General features: G+C 42.7%; 1 protein-coding gene across 1 annotated transcript in view; it reads right to left on the reverse strand.

Moving 5' to 3' along the window:
- The window catches only part of triob (trio Rho guanine nucleotide exchange factor b), a 162,078-nt gene that overhangs the window by 103,532 nt on the left and 33,565 nt on the right, over positions 1–24,981 (reverse strand). Inside the window, 1 exon segment of the mRNA XM_083761057.1 lies at positions 669–743. Coding sequence (XP_083617183.1) covers positions 669–743 — 75 coding nt within the window.

The following is a 24,981-nucleotide window of genomic DNA, read 5'->3' on the forward strand; positions in this document are numbered from 1 at the left end:
CATACGTATGTGTTCAATCAATTATTCAATCAAAGCAAACAGCATAAACAATATTAGTTTGCCTCTTCTACAAAAATAAAACATACAAGTTAGTTACAAGGCTTGAAGGCTGCATTCTGTTGCGCGAGCCAAGCTGTCATTCTCTTGTAGCCTATTATTTATTTCTCAATCTCACCACAGACTCAGTAACCTCGCGTCTCGGAGGACAGTCAAGACGGGCAGTGTCGGTAGGCCAATCACAGGCAGGCGGGGCGTTACCATGCTTATGCTCGGACACAAACGGAATTCACGCCTCCCCAAGCGCCCCAGCTAACCTGTAGGAGTTGCTATTGCATCGATAAAACTCTGAGTGTACAAATGGAATTACGGGTCCATTTGGTTCCAGACTGTCAGAGTTATGGGGGTCCTTGAAATAAAACAAGTTTGAGAACCACTGTACACAAAATGGAACAGAGAATTAATTTGGTAACATTGGTAACACCTGTGAAGGAAGTAGGGAAAGTATTTGTGCATAGAGCCTATTGGAGGAATCGAACCACTGCCACCACAGTGGTGGGCAGCTACTTTACCCCTGCGCCATTCGTACAGCTATGCTAAATTATTGATTATTCCATTGAAATCTTTCCACTGTCACTTCCCAGGGTGGGATGAATGGTGTCTTATTGTACCTGAAAGAAAGGCGACTTTCTCTTTGAGGATGGGAAGCACATCAATGGCCTTCATGTCTTCATTGCGATGAAACCCTGAAACAGAGACACACAGAGAGGTTAGATTGTAAAGAATGGACATTTATGGAATCCAGATTTCTGAATCACAGATGATGTACACACACCGAAACAACCAAGACTAGTATAGTAGAGCCAAGGATCTTAAGAAGCCTCTGACTGAGACTGAGACTGCCTCTACTTCCAATTTTATTGGGAAATGCTGTAGTGCTGAAATTTGAAATACTGCTACTGTATGCAAGCTTCCAAACTTCTGTTGTAGGCCTTCAATATATCCAGTTCCTTTAGTACAGACATTATAGAATGCACAGTAAGAGAGCTAAGTAACTAACATGATAAGTCAGCTAAACCTCCAGGAGCCATTTACAACATTTCGTAGCACTTTCCTCAAGTCCTGTTATTGTCTCCACCAGGCCGAAGGCATGTGGGGAGAGTATGTTTTGCACTCCGTCCGTCCGCGTGTCCGTCCGTCCGTTTGTGTGTGTGTCCGTGTGTCCGTGAACAGCTAATCTCGGCCACCGTTAACCCGGTCGATGCCATATTTTGCACACACACTCCCTGGATGCCAACCATGAACCTCTGGCCCAAACTTTCCAGAACGGCCTGTTATAGCGCCACCAGGAGGCCGCTTTGTGCAAAACAAGTTTTTCGATGCCATATTTTGCACACACACTCCCTGGATGCCAACCATGAACCTCTGCCCCAAACTTTCCAGAACGGCCTGTTATAGCGCCACCAGGAGGCCGCTTTGTGCAAAACAAGTTTTTGCACAGTACACCTACAGATTTTGTCCAAACATCACGCAAATTGGTACACAGTCTCTCTAGAGCCATTCAACGAAACGGGTCTTTCAGATTTATCAGACTCCATCCTGATTGGTTAAGATTGGCTTCCAAAGTTCACAGGAGTGCTCAGTTTCAAACAAAATGCTGCAAATCATGAACACATCGCGTGATTTCCGTGAAATTGTGCACCCACATTCCCACTAGGCCGAGGACGAAATGCCACATGAACAATTTCAACTCAGCCTCAAGGTGGCGCTATAACTGGCCGAAAAGTGTTTTTACCTCTAACTGCACGGATCTGTGGATAACCTGGTGGAGACCTGTGCCCGGAAGGGCACTTTTTCTAGTTATAGATGCAGCTAATTCGTTTATCTTTAACTCAGCTAACTAGGATCTGCTTTATTTCTAGTGTCAACCAGTGATTGGACAGCAAGAGTTGACTATAGTCCATGCACATGCTGTACATGCAAAGACTTAACAACTTAATTTCATTAATTGTCTCCACCAGGCCGAAGGCATGTGGGGAGAGTATGTTTTGCACTCCGTCCGTCCGCGTGTGTGTCCGTGTGTGTGTCCGTGTGTCCGTGAACACCTAATCTCGGCCACCGTTAACCCGGTCGATGCCATATTTTGCACACACACTCCCTGGATGCCAACCATGAACCTCTGCCCCAAACTTTCCAGAACGGCCTGTTATAGCACCACCAGGAGGCCGCTTTGTGCAAAACAAGTTTTTCGATGCCATATTTTGCACACACACTCTCTGGATGCCAACCATGAACCTCTGCCCCAAACTTTCCAGAACGGCCTGTTATAGCGCCACCAGGAGGCCGCTTTGTGCAAAACAAGTTTTTGCACAGTACACCTACAGATTTTGTCCAAACATCACGCAAATTGGTACACAGTCTCTCTAGAGCCATTCAACGAAACGGGTCTTTCAGATTTATCAGACTCCATCCTGATTGGTTAAGATTGGCTTCCAAAGTTCACAGGAGTGCTCAGTTTCAAACAAAATGCTGCAAATCATGAACACATCGCGTGATTTCCGTGAAATTGTGCACCCACATTCCCACTAGGCCGAGGACGAAATGCCACATGAACAATTTCAACTCAGCCTCAAGGTGGCGCTATAACTGGCCGAAAAGTGTTTTTACCTCTAACTGCACGGATCTGTGGATAACCTGGTGGAGACCTGTGCCCGGAAGGGCACTTTTTTCAAATGAAATGTCTTTGGTTGACACAATGAAAGATTCATAGAACAAATGCTATTCTATAGTTCAAATGAACCAAAGCTAAATCTTTCTCTGCTGAAGCCTGCATGGCATTCCACAACAATGCTTTCTCTAAAAAGGGACCCATGCATGCTTTCGCCATAATGAAAGTGATACCAAACCAGGTAGCTTGAGGCACTGAGCTGATTGTCAATAGAGTCATCAGCCATAGTCAATCATACAGACACAGTTAAAACTTCTCATCTCCAGAGATTTGGAGCTAACAGTCACAACCACCTACTTAAGATATGCTTAAATTAACAGTTGCCTAAACTAAGCCTATTGAAAACGGACACAAGCCTTTTGGGGCGGCTGTTGCTGAGTGGGTAGAGAGAGGCTGTCTGGGAATCAGAAGGTCACTGGTTGGGCCAGGGCAGGCTTAGCGGTCCAGGCACAATGGCTGGTAATCCAGCATGACAGTGTGTCGCGCGTTCGAGTCCCGATCCCGTCAAACTTTGCTATGTGTCTTCTCCCCCGTCTCTCTCCCCGTTTCCTGTCTACCTAAAAGGCAAAAAGCCCAAGTAATATCTAAAAAAAAAGATGGTCGCTGGTTTGACCCAGTCTACAGTACATGTTGAGCAAGCATGTATCTGAGAAAGAAAGTATCGCCATGTGTTCACCTTAACGTTCTGAGCTAATTATGTATGAATGCAGAAAAGTAAATAATTACTTTCTGTTTCTAATGAAAACAGATGACTTTCCTGTCAATTGTCATTATAAGACAAGAAGGAGAAAAGGCTACTTTTCCCAAAATGTCTTAGATTATATACGTACAGTAGCATGGTTTGCAGTGCAAATGAGAAATGGACAATACTGAACTACTGTAGATGATCCCAATTTATTTCACTTGCATAGACACTAGACAGCATGCCATTAAACAATCATTCATAATAATATTAATAATAATAATAATAATTATTATTATTATTATTATTATAACCATTATTATTAGCATACAATAACTAGACATTGGTTATTTTCCATCCAAACAAATATAACTGCAATAGCTAAATCATTTACTTTAGGGATGTCACTGTGCTACCTTGCATTAAAGTTTGAATCCAGCACATGAACAGTCTATAAACCATTGCATCAACCCTAAAATCATCAATCAATATTAAAAGCCTGTGGACTGGCAATAATATTGATCATTGTTTATCATACTATAGCTGTGTATTGCAGTGGTTCTCAAAGTGGGGTCCAGGGACCCTCAGAGTTCCTTGAGTGGGGTTCTGAATGAACCCCTTACTGTCCAAATTGACCCTTGCCATTTGGTTCCATTTATACTCTCTCAGTGCTATGGGGGGTCCTTGAAATGAAAACGTTTAAGAACCACTGATGTACTGTATGTAGGTTATCTGTCATTGTCTTGTCTGGTCTGGTCTGCTGGTGTTAATTATTTTCCCCGCCTTCTCACCATATGGTACATAGTTAATACCAAGGAACACAATGGAACAACAGGCGCACACACGCGCGCGCGAGCACACACACACACACACACACACACACACACACACACACACACACACACACAAGATTCAGGGTCTCATCATTTCTAATCTGTATAGGAACTACAATACAACAGCAGCATAGTAAGTTAAAATTGAGCGATAGGGAGAGCTAAGCGAGAGAGATAGAACGCTGTAGAGAGCGAACTGTAAGGGAGGGAGAGAAGGATGGTGCTCTCTCTCTCTGCAGATGCAGTTAGAGGGTGATGTCATTGGATACCCCTAATTTGCATCTGGCAGCGAGTCAGCGAGAGTAGTGCACTCTCTCTCTCTCTCCTTTCTCTCCACACGCACATGCACGCACACACGCACGCGCACACGCACACACACACACACACACACACACGCCATGATGAAACTACTAATCCTTAATTTGCTGCAAAGTTCTGAGAAAAACCCTTCTGATATAGGCTATTAAAAAAAAGGAAAACAGAGCAAAGTCGGCAATTACTCAAACATGATTATTTTCTCACCAGCAAAAAAGTATATTTATGTTACATAACTTTCAAAACAATCATGACTTTTCATTTTGAATAGGATAAAATGACAGGAAAGAAGAAGGGGATGAATGAAGAGAGAATGGGGAGGCCAGAAAGATAAATACAGAGCATTGTGTGTTAAATGAACACAGAGGACACCGTGAGACAGACGGCTGCTAGATAATATGGATTTCAGCCCGCCAGGTCTGAGGAACTCAGCGGTGCAGCAGCAGCAGCGGTCAGGCCTGGACGACCATCACAGCATATTAGCTCATTATAGGAAATGGCCTGACTGGACACAAGCCTGACTCAAGGATAATGTCACCGCCAGGCAGCCCAGCCTGAGAGGAGACAACAGGAATGATGTAGCAATAATGTCTCAATATTTTCTCTCTCTCTCTCTCTCTCTCTCTCTCTCTCTCTCTCTCTCTCTCTCTCTCTCTCTCTCTCTCTCTCTCTCTCTCTCTCTCTCTCTCTCTCTCTCTCTCTCTCTCTCTCTCTCTCTCTCTGCAGCCAGGGAGACGTCTAAATTGCATTGGTGAACCTGCATCTCTTGTTAATACAGTATATCCTATTGTCTCTGTTTGTGTCTCTGATGCCATATTTTCGCTCCATTACTTTCTCTCTCTCTCTCTCTCTCACACACACACACACACACACACACACACACACACACACACACACACACACACACACACACACACACACACACACACACACACACACACACACACACACACACACACACACACACACACACACACACACACACACACACACACCTGTGAATGGAGCGTAACAATGAAAAGAACAGGATCATTCTCTGCTGTATATTGTTTGCTTTTGTCAAAGTCGTGGTGGATGGACATCTGTCCTAATATTGCCATTGCAGACTGTGCGTGCGTGCATGCATGCGTGCGTGCGTGCGTGCGTGCGTGCGTGCGTGCGTGCGTGCGTGCGTGTGAAGTGAGTGTGTGAAGTGTGACCAGCCACATTCCTCAGTCTGTAAAGCTGCAGTTCATGTCAAAGTCTGGCCCTGGCCTGGCACATGGCCAACACTGAGCTCTCTCCCCAGCCTGTCTACAACCACAGCTCTCTGGGTTCCAGGGCTGGGTCTGTGTGCACTGCAGTCAGTGGTGGTTGAAGTACACCGTTCTCCTTTTACAATGCAGAAATACACTATAGAAGGCCTGTATTCAAAGTTTTACTGGAGTAAACGTACAAAAGTATTGCCATCAAATGATACTTAGGAGTTCCAAAGTAAAAGTGTGCAACCTTTCCTAAATTGGTCAGCCTTTTTCGAAAATAGCTGTAGTTGCGATGACCAGCATTTAGCTGAACCAGCACAGCAAGTTATACGTTGTACTGGCCATATAAGGAGCATGTCTTGAGTGTACAGGGTTCAGATCAACATATGGAATGTCAGAACAGGTCAGTCCATACAGTATGGAGATCTAAGGGTGGACATTCTCTTGAGGGCCTTAAATTCCGGGCCTGTTGAGAACTCTAGTTTTCGCCCGGCTGCCGGGGAAATGCTAGATTCCATAGTTAACTGTTGACTTGCAGTCGCAATAACCTTATCAACTACAGTGCCATTGCTAGTTTTAGCCTAGTTCATATGTTATAACAGCCCATAGAACATACTAGAACTGAAATGATTGCCCTACACACTGTAATTGTTGAAACGCTGTGACACACACACACACACACACACACACACACACACACACACACACACACACACACACACACACACACACACACACACACACACACACACACACACACACACACACACACACACACACACACACACACACACACACACACACACACACACACACACAAAATCATTTCCTCTCACTGCACAGCCGCTCATTTACAAGTCTGCCGAGCAGAAAATAAAGCTTGTCAATCATGGTCTGGTGGTCTGGCGGCTGGTGGCTCATAAAACATCCACGATGAGAGCAATCCATTTTACTTCTGCACATAAATGCCCCGTAAAATGACACAGGACTACATGTCAGAAATGCATATTGACCGAGAAGTAAGGATTTTCATTTGCAATTCACAGCAGGAGAATCGTGGAACCGAAGACATCATGTCTGACACATGATCAGTAATCTGCCGGCGTGACATCACTGTCAACGGTCCTCCGTGGGCAGAAGGACAATATGATCACTGCGAGGTGACAACATCAACCGCACACACAGACATGACAGGTATATGTCACACACACGACAGGTATATGTCACACGGACACTAGCAGTTCAGCAATGGCACATGCCGCTGTCACGTCACACATGCAAGCAGACACATTTCTCACTGGCACGTATACAGGCAAACTCAAACATGAACGTGCGCACAGCGCACACGCACACACACTCACTCATGGAAATGTCTTGTTCACATATCAATCAACAGGACAATGATAGCGTGGAATGTGTAGTATTGCAGAGATCGTGCTGGGTAGGGAAGGCATGCTGCATGATTGATGCAGGATGATGACTCACGAGTCACGACACTCATGACAATATGTATGTGAACTACGTGGATAGCTTATGATGTAGGTCATACATGGGCAACTGGTTGCCCGGGGGCCACATGCGGCCCCCACCTTCACTTAATGTGGCCCTCAGGTTAATATCAGAATACTGATATGTTAATGATTTGCAAACATGGTCCGCTTTAATTACTTCAGTCAAAATTTGTAGCTTAATGAGTAGAATTAAAATGTTACTTTCTCGTGTCCAATGTATTTGTATATAGTTCATAAAGCTAACATACTGGTAATATGGTATTTATAATTAAAGGTTTTTTTAATTAAATAAATGTTAAACTTTTCAGGATTCCAATTAAAATAGCACAAAAACCTAAATCAGGATTTCAATTCAAATTATAGCAACAATAGCCGATATACAAGCTCAAAATCGTCTATTTTTGCTAAGTAACGTAATATGCAATGTGGCCCTCTGGAGTGAGTGTGGAAATATAGTGGCCCTCTCCTTCGTCAAAGTTTCCCACCCCTGGTGTAGGTAATGGTGCAGCAATTTGTCATGGACACTGTCAGAGATCATTTGCATTGCCACCACATACAGTACACAGGCGATTTGCTGCTACTAAAAAGAGCTCTCATATTGAGGACTCTCTCTTTCTGTACAAGGTGTACGTATTAACCACGTAAACGTAAACCATATAAAACCTGTACTTCACTGTACATCAAATAATAGCTATTAGCGGATCTACAAGCTCAACACAATGCATTGCAACGCTGCTATTTACCATCTGCTATTTTCTGCGAAATGTTCTTTAATTTTTGCTGAATGACATGCCCAGAATAGGGAGGCTACGGTTCATGTTGTTAAATAAAACGTGCAATAATGCAACTGTGCATTCCTGGGATATGGCCGAACACCACAGGGAGAATGCAAATAGGATATGTATTATGGTCCCCTCTTATCTGTAATTGATTTCTCTTTCTTGCCTCTTTCCCTTGGTCTGAATCTTTTCTCACTTACTATTATGATATTCACCATTATATTTGATTTGACATATTGTCCTTCTACACCTCCCAATAGGCTTGGTTGGAAAACAATCTATAATAAAGCCTTGACTGCATGGGAGCTTTACAAAGTTACAGTGTGCAGACTTCTATTTTTTTATATTGTTGGAAAGACACCATGAAGATCTAACACATGCAGCTAGAACAGTGAGTTATGGTTTGGGTTTCACCTCAATGTGAACTTCATGAGGAAGGATTTGGATTTCCTTTTAGGGGGAGGAGAGACTATTGTTGTCGTCTCCGCCAGGCCGTGACCTTTGGCCGTACGTCAACTTTTCAATGGAAGTGGATGAAGAGAGAGAGGATTTTCGTCCAACCAAGCAACAGCAACCAATGGGTTTTGACAAAGGGTCAATTGCCCCCTGCCTTGCAAAAATAAACTGAATGAGCGCCATGATGCATGTACAGTAGAGTATAACTGACGCTAGAATAGTAATAGCTGCATTAGTAGAGCTCATTTAAATTCAGTACAGTACAGTCCCAGTACAGTAGAGTATAACTGACGCTAGAATAGTAATAGCTGCATTAGTAGAGCTCATTTAAATTCAGTACAGTACAGTACAGTACCAGTACAGTAGAGTATAACTGACACTAGAATAGTAATAGCTGCATTAGTAGAGCTCATTTAAATTCTGTAGCAGAAAAAGGCTGAATGTTACTGGAGGTTTGATGGATCACCCCCTTTACATTCTGAAAGCTGGAAAAACTAAAGTTGCTCAAGTTGAACACACTTGTTCAACTTGATTACCCTTCGAGGTAGAGTAGAGGAACTGCTGCTGTAGCATAAATAAATAAACAAAAAAAATGTGACATCTCTACATGTAAACCTATTTCTGCACTGCAGTCTCTTTGGATAAATGCTGTGTAGCTTAATGCTGCATTCACATGGAATCAGGCAAGCGGTAGACCACAATCAGACTTAATTTTAGTGGACGGGAGTGTAAACGGAATATTTACCGTTCCGTGCCGTCCAGCAGTTTTGCCGTCTACAACTTGCCTGATTCCATGTGAATGCAGCATAATGGAGGTTACAGGGTGTAATGTCACAGGCACAAGTGCCACATTTGAATAGTGTCTTGTGTGAAATTAATTTGGTATGAAAGAAATTATGCAAAACAAAACAAAAAACATGTTTGTGCCCAAAATCTTGACGTTAACTTATTAACTTAACTTATCCTGGTCTGATGGAAAGAAGTACATGGCAGATAATGTATGCTATTCCACTGCCAGTTGACCTCCTAACAGAGCAGTCACGTGCCAGTCTGTATGGACTATTTCAGTGCTTCAAGCTGAAAACAAAGCAGCTTTTCTCAAAGATCTCTAACACAATGGTAAACAATGGAGACTCCATGACATGTATCAACACTTGAAGTCGTTTTATAATATTTGTCTTAATCTTGCCTGGTGTTGGCTGCGTCACCAGTAATATAACACAAGAGGCAAATGGGCAGTGTGCTTAAAAAAATGTTTCAAGGTACTGCCACTTAATGTTTCAGACGTTCACAGTCTGGAACAATATTTGGTTAAGTTTATACAAAGTAATTTTTCTAAATTACAACAGCTAAATGATTCATAGTTATGAAACAAATGGGACTTAACGTGTCTGTAATGCCAAGTTAAATTAACATTGAGGATCTTACAATGTAGATTGGGGTTTCAGAGATAAAAAAAATATATATATGGCAATATCAAACGGGGGTCCATGGCCTAATGCAAATCAAACTAGGCTTCATTGAAAGTATCAATGATCTAGAACTCCTAACCCCAAAATGAACCCACATGCATACTAGTGCTGTTTGTGCACTGTGATTGATGCTGTACTCCTGCCAATCCCTTGGCTCCGATCCTACAGACAACAGACTAGCCCGTCCATGGAGCATCTGCACAGCTTAAGACTAATTTATACTCGCCAAAACAGACAGATTGTCAAGTGGATATAAAAAACTAAACACTTGTTTTTTTTTTACTTGAAAATCAATTGTGTTCGTTGAGTGAAATGTTCATACGTTTAAATATAGAGGACATTGTGTTGGTAAATGGAGCGTTTATATAGCGCATTTATCCAAAGTACTTTACAATGTGCATTGCATTGGCCCATTCACACTCACATTCACAGTGACGGCAGAGGAAACCATGCAAGACACCTGTCTGTCATCAAGAGCACTTTGACACTAACCCAGGGGGAGTCATAGATCGAACTGAGAACCTTCCTAAGTTCCTATTCCGTCTCCAGGCGTCATTGCCTCTGTGGCTAATGACAGTCAATGCTTGAACCAGGCATTTTGCTATGGTATGGCCTAGTCGAGCAAGGTTAATACATTATGCTTTAGAAAAGTGTGTAATGTTGATGCTCAGTCTTATGCAGCAGTAGAGACAGCTCATGCTCAATAACTAGTACTGATAGTGCTAACCTATATCCTAGTGTGATTGCTTCGGCATAAGCCTGATGACACATTGAACTGAATTTGCAACTATAAGCATGGCTAACAGGATAGATCAGAGCAGCCATTCAGTGCAGTACCCTAAACAGTGTCTTCACACTAAGGAAGCTACTGTAGCTCTCCATACAATTTTGTTGACAGTCACATACTTGTATTCCAATACATCTAAAATGCAACAACTGTATAAAATAGACAATTGAGAATAGTGAGTCACATTAGATGTTACTGTGATTTTAGATTTTTCTGTGCAGTAAAGTGACACTGATCGATTTCAGATGCTTCTCACAGTATTTGCTTCTGTTCTCGCCCAGGGACCAGGATATCTTACTGTGGGTTTGTGTGAAAACAGAGAGAACTGGGAAACATTCTTCCCCCGTGATAAGTCTGGTTTGGCTCAGTTTGGTCTGACTCGGTCTGACTTGGAATGTGAGGGCTTGGGGAGCAGCGTCAACACAGGGGAAGTGTGGGGTTTGAGTTCACTTACATCTGACCGGAACAGAGGGAGGGAGAGTGAAAGAGTGAGAGAAGAAAGTGAATGAAAGAGAGAGAGAGGTTGTGTGTGTGCTTGTGCGTGTGTGCGTGTGTGTGTGTGTGTGTGTGTGTGTGTGTGTGTGTGTGTGTGTGTGTGTGTGTGTGTGTGTGTGTGTGTGTGTGTGTGTGTGCGTGTGTGTGTGCGTGTGTGTGTACACTACAGGTATGTGTGTGTGCGCGTATGTGTGTGTTCGTGTCTTTTGGCTTATGTTTCACAGAGCAGTGCTTTGACTGACATCCTTTGCAGGACTCTAAGAATAGTGTTTCCTCTGAGGTAAGGATGTACTACTTTCCCAGGTTTTTGGGGTACCTAAAAAAGAAACGGGCAGAAAACAGGCCGCCAGCTGCTGTGGATACGGCTGGGTCCACCACTAAATCAATGCTTGTGTAAGTGTTCAGTTTAGGGGTGTTAATAGAAGTAGTTGAATTGAATAATACCACAATGGAAACATTATTTTAGTTCAAATGTGGCCCTGTACCTCATGCTGTTTTAATTTCTGTCCAATAAAGTATTCAATCAATCAATCAAAACCTACATGACAAAGCAAGATAAATTAAGTTTCTAATATAAATGTTGGTTTCAATAGATTTTTGCCCAGCCCTACTTGAGTTGCGTTACAGTAGATGTTGTGCTCCTAGTGGTCTGTCACTATATTCTACTACTCGGTGTTGTTGAAGTGACGATGTACAGTATGTTTAGCTTGAGCATTATATGATGTTCAGTTTGCAGGGTCCACTCACTGTGTGACAACCCAGACAAGAATAACAGCAGGCTCATGTTGCCTCTATACTGTACAACATAGAGACAAATCTCTCTCTGTCTCTGTGTCATTCTCTGTCTCTCTCTCTGTCTCTGTGTCATTCTCTGTCTCTCTCTCTGTCTCTGTGTCATTCTCTGTCTCTCTCTCTGTCTCTGTGTCATTCTCTGTCTCTCTCTCTGTCTCTGTGTCATTCTCTGTCCCCCCCCCCACACACACACACACACACACTTCTTTCTAGTCCCTGTCTTTCATAGACAGACAGAGTTTGTCCTCAAACGTCTCCGTCCTGATCAGGAAGTCCTGTGACCTTCAACTAGTGTTGTCGGGGGTTGGGGGGGTGTTAGGGGGCAGTGGTGGTGAGCTCATCTTTCATCAGGTTACTCTCATATTGTTGTTACAGTGTGGCTTACAGCAAAAAATAACACTTGGCTCCTACCACAACCCTTGACCTGGATATAGCCCCTGGACACATGCAAAGTGTGTTTCAATAACTGACCGGGGGGTGGGTAGCGTTGTTACAAAACAAATGTTTTACTAGTAGAGAGTCAACTACTTGAAGGTCCGATCCCTTATGACTTCACTATTCTGAGCTCTGAGGTTTGTCTAAAGTCGGGAAGTCTGGCAGGAACAGGTAGAAGTTCTGTGGGGCAAAAAGCAGTGGGTTTGTGAAGCTCGCCAATACAAATCTTTAATGCCGCAAGGCAATGTCTGCATGAACACCCCATCCCTCAGCAACTCTCAACGGGCCCAGAGAATCGCACACTATACAATTCTATGTCTTGATTGGAACAGGGTTTGTCTTTATACCTCATACTAAGCATTTAAAGTACAGCAGCCTTGTGTTCATACAACAGAAAGATTGGGTATTGTGTAAGACTGACGTTATGTATCTTTCAGGACCTTTCACTGCTTCGTCTCAACCATTACTCTATAGAGCGCCGAAGTCCTGACGTCAGTCGCTCATCCCCTCGATTCCCCCTGGTTCACGGAAGTCATTTCTCTATGGAGAATAACATGGGGTGATCTTAATATCGTCTACTATAAGCATTGTGGTCCAAAAATAAACAAACTGTCTTGGCGTTATTGTCAGGGAGGTGTCTCTGTATCGTTTATGACAGTCAGTCACTCATACTGTATATGATACAGTCAGTCTGTTTGAGTGATGATTTGGATGATTTGTTTATTTTTCAAACACAGTCCTTATATGAGGCGATCTAAAATCCCCCTATGGGGATTACAATGCAAATAAAAAGTACATGAACCTGTGGATTTGCACCGTCTACCGATATTGACGTCAGACTTCGGTGCTCTATGGCTTTGGTCTCAGCCACTGTGGTGTATTTTTTGACATTCCGTTTCTTTCCAAAGTTGAATGTTGCCACTACTGTTGGAGCAGCCATAAACTACACAGGTTCATCCCGATGTTCTGGGCATTTTTGTAAAGTTAGTGTTAGTAAAAAGCAGCTAAAAGAGTAACATTTTAGCAGACTAACATCAGTCACTTTCCCATTCAATGTAGTAGAAGAGCCGACTGTTTACACCGCAGATATGTCGTCTCCACCTACAGGAAATACGTTGCCTGCGACCATGAGACCCGTTTCCGAATCGGTCTATAGAGACAAACAGGGACAATGTGCACACACTCATCTGAATACACAGTTTCTTCTAGTTAATTATCGCTGGCCAGCTTGGACTGTGGGGAGTGGTGCGTTATATATTTGTGTGTCTCTAGTTACAGTATATCTGAATTCCTGAGCATGGAAATTGCAATTATTTTAAACATGATGTTCTATTGATTGTTGGTCACCTGTCTCTCTCTGGTGCTTGAAATATGAAATGTAAATTGTATATGGTTTAAGTAATGGTGTATAACGTATGGGCTTTAGTTTGCCTTGTTTAAGTTAATGATACTAATTAATGTGAGTGTTCTTGGTATGACCCACCTGATTTAAAATGGTGGCTGAATCTGCAGAGAGGAGTTCAGTTTGGTCTGAGCAAGCTATATTGAGCAGCCGAGGAAGAGAGCTGCTGGGGCCCTTCATGGAAGGGTGTAGCTGCAGTACGTTAAGGTAGTTACCTCAAGTTGCTGTACTTTTAGCCTTGCCTGTGTTATTTTTGATGTGCTTAATTTTTGGACAGTTCATCACTGTGAATATTCTTGCACTGCCTGGTTGGTGTTTGGAGACTTTGGGTAAATACAAAAAACAACAAAATGACAGTTGTCTGATTCTTGGAGCCTTTACAGTATGATCATATATAATACAGAGCGGCATTATTCTCAAACATCACACCTATTTGCTAGGCCTATTACTAGACTTTGTCTTGTTTGTTTTTATATTTTTAAACATAAATTAAGATGCAGCCTACAGCTTTCCACAATGTACCACAGTCATGCCACTGTACACAACGATCTATCATAAGCAATGGTGATATTAAACACTTGTTCCATTGTGTTGATAATAGCAAGTGTGTCAGTGCCTTGCAGCCTTGCACCCTACGTCCTTGGCCTTGCTCTAACCCCTGACCACATATTGAGATGCATAAATAACTTATGACACAAGCCAGCACAACACAACAAACCGCAAGGGACAGTAATGTGAAAACCCAATATATGATTCTGTGGGCTGTATTTTGCGTGTCTTAAGTGCCAGGTCTTATTCCCTAACTTGAGTAAACTAAAGACCTGGAGGCGTGATCAATGCCATTTGGCTATTCTGAGTGGCCAAAGAGCATTGATCACGCCTCCAGGTCTTTAGTTTACTCAAGTTAGGGAATAAGACCTGGTACTTAAGACACGCAAAATACAGCCCTGTGACTCTTACCCTACATATACACACCAACCTCTGAATAAGTGATCTGCGTATAAATAATATAAAACGGAATGGAATATGGAACATACATGTACAACAACAACAATGGTCAAGACTATTACACTGTTCAGTGACAGTGAAAGTGAGGGAACTGGTTTATGGAGCTATTCAGAGAGCAATGAAAGACACAATCAAAGCTGTTCCAATGTTCCATAATGAAGCACTGTACTCACATTTGTACGGTACGGAGACACATACAGATTATTGAAAGGAGACAATACCAATGGGTTCCTCCTCGCTCTAACTACTGTCGTAAAAAATAATTATGACACTTGCATGCATGTTACGTAATTGTTTTATATATCATTGAAGGAACACATACACACATTCTCTCCTGATAGCTTTTGAAATTGCAGTGTGTGTGTGTGTGTGTGTGTGTGTGTGTGTGTGTGTGTGTGTGTGCGTATGTGTGCGAGTTGTTTTTTGGTTTTATTGTACTACGTACTGTTATCTATAACAAATCCACACAAGTACGGCACCGTGGCCATCTGCCAAACTATTTCTCTATCTTCCTTTTGCTTCTATTTAGTTTATTTGGGGAATCGTTATATTTTATGAAAGATAGGTCAGTGTAGAGAGACAGGAGGAAAACAAGGGCAGAGAGAGGTGAGACATGCAAAACAAAAGAGGCATTGGATTTGAACCCGGAGCCTTGCGCTCACAAGGAGCTTATGGTCCGGCTGAGCTGAGCCAACAGGCAGGCACCCCAGCGAGAGTAACATCTTGACACTGAAACACCTTGTCTATATGTTATGGCTCTCCCTCTTATTCTCTCTATCTCTCTCTCCCTCTCATTCCTTCTCATCTGCTCATATATTTTACTGCCAGCCTCTTTCTCTCTTTCACTGACTCAATCACACACATTCATCTCTCCTCTCCCTCTCTCGTTTCCTTCCATCCAATCTATTGTCAGTTAGCATAGTTCATGCTCCCCTTGGCCTCACCATTGGCAACCCACTGGTTCTGTTGCCAGTACACAGCAGCATCCTGAGTGGTACTGAAGGTATAAGAAACTGACTCTTTTTTTGCTGACATAGTGTGTATTGAATTCTGTCTGGTGCACACTTCCTCCATTCACCACTATCAGATTTGAGAGCATGAGCGAACATGAATGTATTGCTATAGAGATTAGCCCTCTATAATAAACTGCAGCAGAAGTTTGGCAAGCTACACACCTTCTGGGAACTGTCTGTGCCAATTTGATCAGGAATTAAAGTCTGCTAGTCATCTATTGTATAGACAGCTGGTAGACACTGTAGTAACCAGCCCATCAAATATCTATCCATCTATCATTTTCCGAACAATTCTTTGAATGCATTTGCAGCAGCAGATAAAGCATGGAACACAAGGCTTGTACAATGCCTTTTATTGAATATAGGGTTGTGCAGATATGGTAAGGGACATGTGTTTTGCTTGGCGATAGTCAAGATGAAAAGTTCTCATTTTGTTGAGTCACAACATCAACATGAACTAATTGTAAAATGACACTTTGACAGATTTGGTTAAAGCAAGTTTCAAGTCTCAAGCCTTTTTGATTCATATACTCCCTGGCGCATACAGGCACAATGGCACACACAAAGAGAAACATGACTTAGGGATAATACAAACGGAGATATCTGTTTTTGCAAATTAACTCTTCGTCACTGTCCCAGGCCTTTGGAATAATCACCTTGCTCCTGTATGCTTATGGCAGTATACCTCCAATCAGCCAGCCTCACTGTGATCTCATTCTGCAGAGCAATCCTTATGACAAATGGCTCCATTTCCCCTAATCGCCTCACAGCAGCCATCTCCTCAGACATCTGCATTCATTACCCCTGCAGTTACCAAGTCTCTGACACTGAGCAGGAGGGGACTTGGGAGTGGAAAAGAAGCATGAAAAAGACCATTTGCTGTTTTATTCAGTGTGAAAGTACCTTTAAGCTACCTGAGCTCGTGCTGAACAGGGTCACTGTAAATACTAAATAGCCCCGACAGCAAAGCTTGATGTTGAGGCATATATTTGTCCTGCAGTACAATTCAGTATGGGCAACTATAAGGCCTGATTATACTTGCCGCACCCGTGTAGGTGTCTGCAGACAGCGGACGTGACATGGTTGTAATCACAACCATGTCACAATTTGTTACAATTTGTTTCTGTAGACACGCTCCAGAAAAACAACACACGCTGCACTACACAAGGCATAATCTAATGACCTGCATGTGGTAAATGAAAGAGGAGGTCTCTCTTGGATCTAGTGCATTCCCGTTACCCTCTAAAGGCATCTGATTCTAACATAATTCCTTCAGCAAAGCTTCAAGAAGTATTTTTATTCAGGTTACTTTCTGTCATCCAAACCTGCCATGAACATCACTTCATATTCAAGTCCTTTACATAATACATAATAACAGGTGGCGATGGATCAACCTTTCCTCAAACAGAGGTTTGTTTTCTTTATTACACTTCTCCACACATTGCCGTATGCACGCCAATAGAATCTGGGATGCACATGGATGTCCCTGCGGACATGAACTGGTGATGAAATTTACGTGAATGCAGCAAATATAATTTCACCCTACATAATGTAGCCCGTCTAGTTGTGGCTATATAGCTAGCACACGCACCTTGCAAACTGTGAACCTCCTATAGTTCTTATCATAAAGAAGTATCCTATAGTGCTGTTTTTTTTCAATGTGACGTTATAATCACTCAGTATACATTGCATACTGTAAGTTCTATTGTAGATGTCTCAGCACAGCACATCCTTACACAATATATAGCAAAGTTGTGAAGTCAATACAAACTAACCATGCATAGACTGTAGTAGTGAACATAAAACACATCCTCTTAGTCAAAGTGTTTGTTTGGTGACTTAGGCCATACCAAATACAGTTACAGCATAATTTTATAGGGATATCCATTAGTGAAGTAGGCCTATGCTCTTGACTTGCAGCATTCTGGCAAAAGCATGTTTTCAAACAACTCAGCGATAAGTTTGGTATGTTAGGATACAGTGAGTGAGTAATATGTTTGTGTAAATATTCAGTTTTCACTCTGTGTTGTTTCTGACATCTGGCGGTCATTGCAAGGTTACAGGTACGTGTATATAGTTGCAGTTTAGTGCTGTTATCAGGAGATAATTTGCACTCTCATCTCTGCCTCTCATCCAATCATAATGCAAGGTCAGAACAAACTGTGCTAGTGCCATAACATGAATGAATTAACAAGATAATGCACAAATAGTATAGGAATCTCTCACAAAAGCTGAAAAAGTCGCCATGTATTCCAAATTATGAATAAACTAAAATATATGCTCTTTGAATATAAATGTGAAATAATAAATATAGGCCTACTGTAGGCTACAAAAGCTACACATGCAGTAGACTGAACTCCTAAGCCGCCGTCCAACACTTTGTTGATTCCAGTGGCAAGTTGTATATTGTGGTAACTCCTAATGCAAAACAAAACTAACATTCAGTGATGTTCAAAACAGATTAACTTATCATCCACTCTGAGATTTACTGTTAGAATAACTAATTTACTCCTTTGAGAGTGCAAAATGCTGTAACACTGACCATAACAATGTAACTTTTAGACAATTCCCTAAATACAATTCTGTTCAGAATTAATTCAGAACAAAGTAATGAGCCACTTTTATTGGACGTAATAGGCCTATTGCCATTTAAAGTTACTGTTAGTAAAGTAAAGGTAAGCTTCTGTCCAAGATGCCATATGTAACAGACAATGTATCAATAATAACCGTACCTGAGAGTCTGATCAGGGCTTTTCCTGCCTGTGCATACTGCCAGCTGTGGTTATCCAGCACAGCCATACTAAAGAACAGGACCAAACCCCAACCAGAGTAGAAGAACCAATCCAGTGCTGTTTCCAAAACAACAATCCAAAACGTAACTAAAGGAGCCCAACATCCATGGATCTAACTGATATTATAACACCAATTCTACATTTCCGACAGTAGCGTTGTGGCAAACTGAACAGCAGGCAAAGGCATACATTGGCCAACGCCCTGCCACCCACTGAGCTGCAGAGAAGACATGGCACTGCCAGCTTCTTTTGCCTTCACCAATTGCATGCTTTTCTTCTCACTGTCCCCCTATGCCGCCAAACCCCCCTAAAACAAGATTTAGTGACTGCATTGCATTAAGCAGTTTCTCCCCTCTCTGTGTGCTTGGCTAGTTACACAGAAACAACGTTAAGCCAGCCAAACAGTTGTAGCCTGTGGATTTGTGAACAGAATAGGCTTGGTTGTAATCTTCTCTTATACTCTATGAGTAGCCTACTCACACTGGGCCACCTCAGAAGAACACAACGTTCTGTAAATAATGACATGGAAAAGCCTGAATACCATTTTTCAAATGATTTTTTGTTGAAAGTCAATGGAATGTAAAATTAATTCAAAATTGTATTCATAATATCAGGAATAATAAAACAAATTCAAGAAGTTCAAGAAAGGTGACATACAGTAGCGTGTGCAAAGTGTTTATACTATATTAGAATTCCCTCCAGTTAGGTCTACTCTACTCTTTTATATCCACACTCGTAAAAAACGATAAATGTTTAACTTGTTGTGGAACAGAACAACATGAACCACTTTTGAAATAAGCAAACAAATAAAGAGCTTATTCATTCGAAAGTTCCAAAAGAAAGAATAAGCCACTTTCAAAGGGGGATTACCATTAGTGCCTCCTAATTTAGCACTCAGAAGTTTGGAAATGGGTTTACTGAGCATGGGGCTAAAAGTAGCAACCTAAGAACTCATGATACAACTTAAAACACAAACATGAGGAGGAACCACCACAACAACACGCACACATGGTGACCAACAAATGTTTCTATGTATGCATGTTTAATGTGTTACTAAAAACCTTACGTTTCAAAAATACTAGTATTATTGGATTTAGCTGTATTGATGTATTTATGTAAATAAATGGACTGAAATAATGCTATTAACACTATTAGGCCTGTAATACGTGCAAACACGCACACGCACTGCACTACGCGCGCGCACACACACACACACACACACACACACACACACACACACACACACACACACACACACACACACACACACACACAAATTAAACAATTATTCATTATAAAAAGACAAATATTCAGTCTAGCAGAGTTGACATACCATCTTTCTTGTCAGTCGGACATGGTTCCACAGACAGCCGACTCTGTCTGGTCCTCAGAAAGCCCACGTAGAGGAAACGAAACAGCACTGCCAGACCAGCCATGATCAGACGTACGAATACAATCCAAAACCCAGTGGGTTAACACAGCCTTAAAGGTAAGTGGTGATACTTTGAGCTTCCCTGGGCAATTGAAATTAGAACTTGGTAATGGTTGCAGGTAGCAGAAACACTGCCCCACTGAAGTGTATCATGATATACAAAAATAATGTTAAGTATGATCTATAGAGCATAGTATAGACAATACTTGACCTTGTCGTGACTCCCAAAGTACTGCGCTCTCACTAATGTGAAGAGAAATCCTTCTTTCTACAGGTATACTATGTATGAATGCTGTATGCTGTCTTATCTATCTGTTTGTGTACTAATGTCTGATAGTTTGCCTCTATTCTGTCCCTATGTGTAGATATTAGCAGCCATTATCTTTTCTGTGCGTCTCTGTGTTCTTCTGTGTGTGGTCAGTGTCTGTCTGTGTGCGTCCAGGTCACTGGGACTGATCATGTTGGAATAAATAACCGAGAGGAATTATCACCCGCTGAGAGAGAGAGCAATAGAGAAAGAGAGAGAGAGAGAGTCAGCTGTGAAAGGGGCTACAGAGAAGGGTATGAACACGTGTGTGTGTGTGTGTGTGTGTGTGTGTGTGTGTGTGTGTGTGTGTGTGTGTGTGTGTGTGTGTGTGTGTGTGTGTGTGTGTGTGTGCGCGCGTGTGTGTGCAACTGTGCATGTGTGCGTGCGTACCATTTGTGTGTGTGTGTGTCAGCTGGCATTGCCAGGTCTTTGCAGCTGTGAACGCCTTTCCACCCGCCTTCCTTCCTTCCCTCTACCCTTCCTCATCATGCCAACCGCCCGTACAACTGCTGCCGGAATCTGCCCTGTAATAACGCCTCTCCTCTATCCTTTAAAGAAACACACACATGAATGGATGCACAGACATAAATCTGCATCTGCAACCAGAAATGTGAAGATCATAAACAAATTGACATGCATCTGTAATATGGTATGCATTCACTCTCATATGCATAGAGCACACCCCTGTGCGTGCGTATACACCCACGCACGCAGGCACACACACGCACACACACACACACACACACACACACACACACACACACACACACACACACACACACACACACACACACACACAATTACAATTACAATTTAGGCATTTAGCAGACGCTCTTAATCCAGAGCGATTTACATTAAGCAAGAACAAAAAAGCATGGGAATACATCACATAAAAACATTTATCATGAAACATGCGTAAGCTAAGAAAGTAACAGTGGAATATCTATATAATGAAACTATACAGTGGAATATCTATATAATGAAACTATACATATAAACTATACATCTATACTACACACATACTACAGTACATCTATACTACACACACACACACACACACACACACACACACACATTGAAATGTGTTAGGGGGGGGTTACCATGGACTTTCCATTACTATGATGTACACCTCTGGTACTCATAGTGGGGAACCTCCCAGCATGGCTCTCAATCCCTTCACCCAACCTGACCGACCTTCTGACTCACTATTTCAATCACAGGCCGAAGGCATGGGGAGAGAGTATGTTTTGCACTCCGTCCGTCCGTCCGTCCGTCCGTCTGTGAACAGCTAATCTCCGGCACCGTTAACCCGGTCGATGCCAAATTTTGCACACACACTCCCTGGATGCCAATGATGAACCTCTGCCCCAAAATTATAGCGCCACCAGGAGGCCGCTTTGTGCAAAACAAGTTTTTGGACAGTACACCTACAGATTTTGTCCAAACATCACTCAAATTGGTACAGTCTCTCTAGAGCCATTCAACGAAACAGGTCTTTCAGATTTCTCAGACTCCATCCTGATTGGCTAAGATTGGCTTCCGAAGTTCGCAGGAGTGCTCAGTTTCAAACAAAATGCTGCAAATCATGAACACATCGTGTGATTTCCGTGAAATTGTGCACGAACATTGAGGAAGAAATGCCACATGAACATTTTCAACTCAGCCTCATGGTGGCGCTATAACTGGCCGAAAAGTGTTTTACCTCTAACTGGAATTTTTCACTGCTCTTTATAGCGCCACCAGGAGGCCGACATGCGTCCGATTGTGGTGAAACTGTGCATGCATATTCCCACTAGGCTTTGGAAGAAATGACCGTTTTCAAATCAGCCTCATGGTGGCGCTACAACAGGCCAAGCCTCCACACACACACACACACACACACACACACACACACACACACACACACACACACACACACACACACACACACACACACACACACACACACACACTTCTTGTGGATCCAAATGGACCCATTACCGATTGAAAAATGTATAGCTGACTGATGTACAGCTGATCGATGAGCAGGATGGCTTCCTCTGTCGTCAGTGTGTGAATGTACTGTACATTGTAAATACCTTTTGGATAAAGGCTCTATATGAATGCACAACAAATTTGAAATCACATTAGAAATCTGGGACATGTAACTCCTAACTAATGTAACTAATTTGATATTTCACTTTGCTCTCGTTTGTCTGCGTACTGTACGCCAGCCTGTATCTGTGTGTGCGCATGTCCGCCCGCCTGTAAAGAGTACCAAAGTTTATAAAGTCATTGGGCAGCCAGCTGCATCTCATCAACACAACAAAGGGAAAGAGGACAGAGCTCACTGTGGTGCTCTGGGAGGCCATTCATCAGCCCCCTCTATCTACACCCTGCTCTGATTGTCACCCTGCTACAAAACCACGCCAATACACCACACTGGACCAAATAGCACTTGACAGGCAGGGCACATGCCTCAGAAAGTGTGTGTGTGTGTGTGTGTGTGTGTGTGTGTGTGTGTGTGTGTGTGTGTGTGTGTGTGTGTGTGTGTGTGTGTGTGTGTGTGTGTGTGTGCGTTTCTGTACCTCTCTGTTTCTTTCTCTCGCTTTCTCTTGCACTCAAAACACAGCCTCCACCGCTGTCTCTACGTGTTATGCTCTATTGGCTCTCTCTCTCTCTCTCTCTGTGTTTGTGTGTCTGTGTGTCTGTGTGTCTGTGTGTGTGTGTGTGTGTGTGTGTGTGTGTGTGTGTGTGTGTGTGTGTGTGTGTGTGTGTGTGTGTGCGTGCGTGTGTGTTCTGTGCAGATGTTCACGATTTGACGGTGTGGTTGTGCTTCTTGAAGCTGGCTGCACTGCAGTACTTTAGAAGTATACGTGAAGCTAAGTAGTCCTTCTGAGAATCGGTGAAGTCCAACACACGGCATTGTGTGTCAGAATCAGCTTTATTGTCACATCACAGTTTTACAGGTAAAAAAATAGTTTTTGTGCGCATTTCCCATCATGTCATTTTTTCCAAGAAAAACAAAGAAAGGGAAGAAGAATGGGCTGGACTTGCTGGGTGTTGAAAAGCCGGTCGTTAGGCTACTTTTTGTTTTCCCGGGTCACGGGGCGGGCGGGCCGTTGATTAATATATTGTTTTGCGGGGCAGGTTGGTGCGGGCTGGCTCCCGTGGCGGGACGGGACGGGCGGGTTATGAAGAAAAAGCTGGTTTCATTATAAGCACTACAGTTTGCAGGATTAGTTTCATATTGTTTCATGTTGTTGCACATGAAGTGCTAAAACTTAATGAAACAAAGTTGGCTGGGACCCAGACCCACACCAGACTATATTTTCGTTCAGACCATAGACTGTAAAAAATATGGACAAAGCGTTCGCCGGGTCTAACATGGACGTAAAATGAAGCCTGTTATTCCTGCATTGTAAGTCGCCATATTTCTAGATCCGTTTGGTACCAGCTGGCCATTGGCTGGCTCCGTTTTGGACCAGCTGGCCATTGGCTGCCCAGACAACGAGGCGGGACTTCCCCCCTTCTTCTCTGTTGGTTTTTATTTTGACTCGAGTGGGAGGGGAATCCCGATCATAGACTGTAACGGTAGCCACGCCCCTCAGAACATACGCGATGTTTATTTTTTCTTTATGGTCATTTTTTTAATTAATGGGACCATAATTTTCCAAAAAGAATATTATGACATTAGAAATGAGACTTTAAACTAGTGACTGGAAGAAGAAAGTATTCATGACCATGTTTATTAAGGTAATACAGTCTAGGTGAAGTTGGGCCAAAATACATGGGCCTCTATGGAGCTATGGGGCTTTTTGGGTCCAGTCCAGCGCCACAACAGGCCATTATATGAACTACCGATTTCAAATGAGGCTTCACGAAATATCTGGCTGACTGCCCCCCTGGTTCAGACACTGCTTTTCACAGTGGAACCATCTGATCATCCAGCTGACCAAAACTGACACAGCCAACAGCTGACCTCTGCTAATAGGATTATGTTCTCCTAGGAAGACAAGCTACGTGGAATTGAACACATTCCAAACAAAGGAAAAAAGGTCGGAGTTGTCACTTCAAAACAGAAACACTGTTTTGTCTGTGTTCATTATTTGGCTCTGCCCTGCAACTGCATAATAGCTACCTGAGGCAATAGAGCAGAAAACAAATAATTAGTATAAACACATTAGTATAACAGCAAAACACATGTCATGTGATGTCATTTTCTAAAAATAATACAGGGCCAATGTCAGGCCTGACGACTCTGTGTCAAAACTCTACAGAAAGTTCTAAGAATCCAAGCAGTAAGCTCAGAGTTGTACTCCCTCTTCACAAACACAACAGCGCACATCATGGATAGCAGCGGGAAGACGAGATGTGTTTCTGAAAATCTATTATCACAGTCCCTGCCTCCACACGATAAGCCAACGAAAAGCAGCAAGCCAAAACTGTAGGATGTGTGTGTGTGTGTGTGTGTGTGTGTGTGTGTGTGTGTGTGTGTGTGTGTGTGTGTCGTGCGTGCGTGCGT

The sequence above is a fragment of the Protomyctophum parallelum genome (genome assembly GCF_964188405.1).
Source record: "Protomyctophum parallelum genome assembly, chromosome: 3".
Taxonomy (NCBI): domain Eukaryota; kingdom Metazoa; phylum Chordata; class Actinopteri; order Myctophiformes; family Myctophidae; genus Protomyctophum; species Protomyctophum parallelum.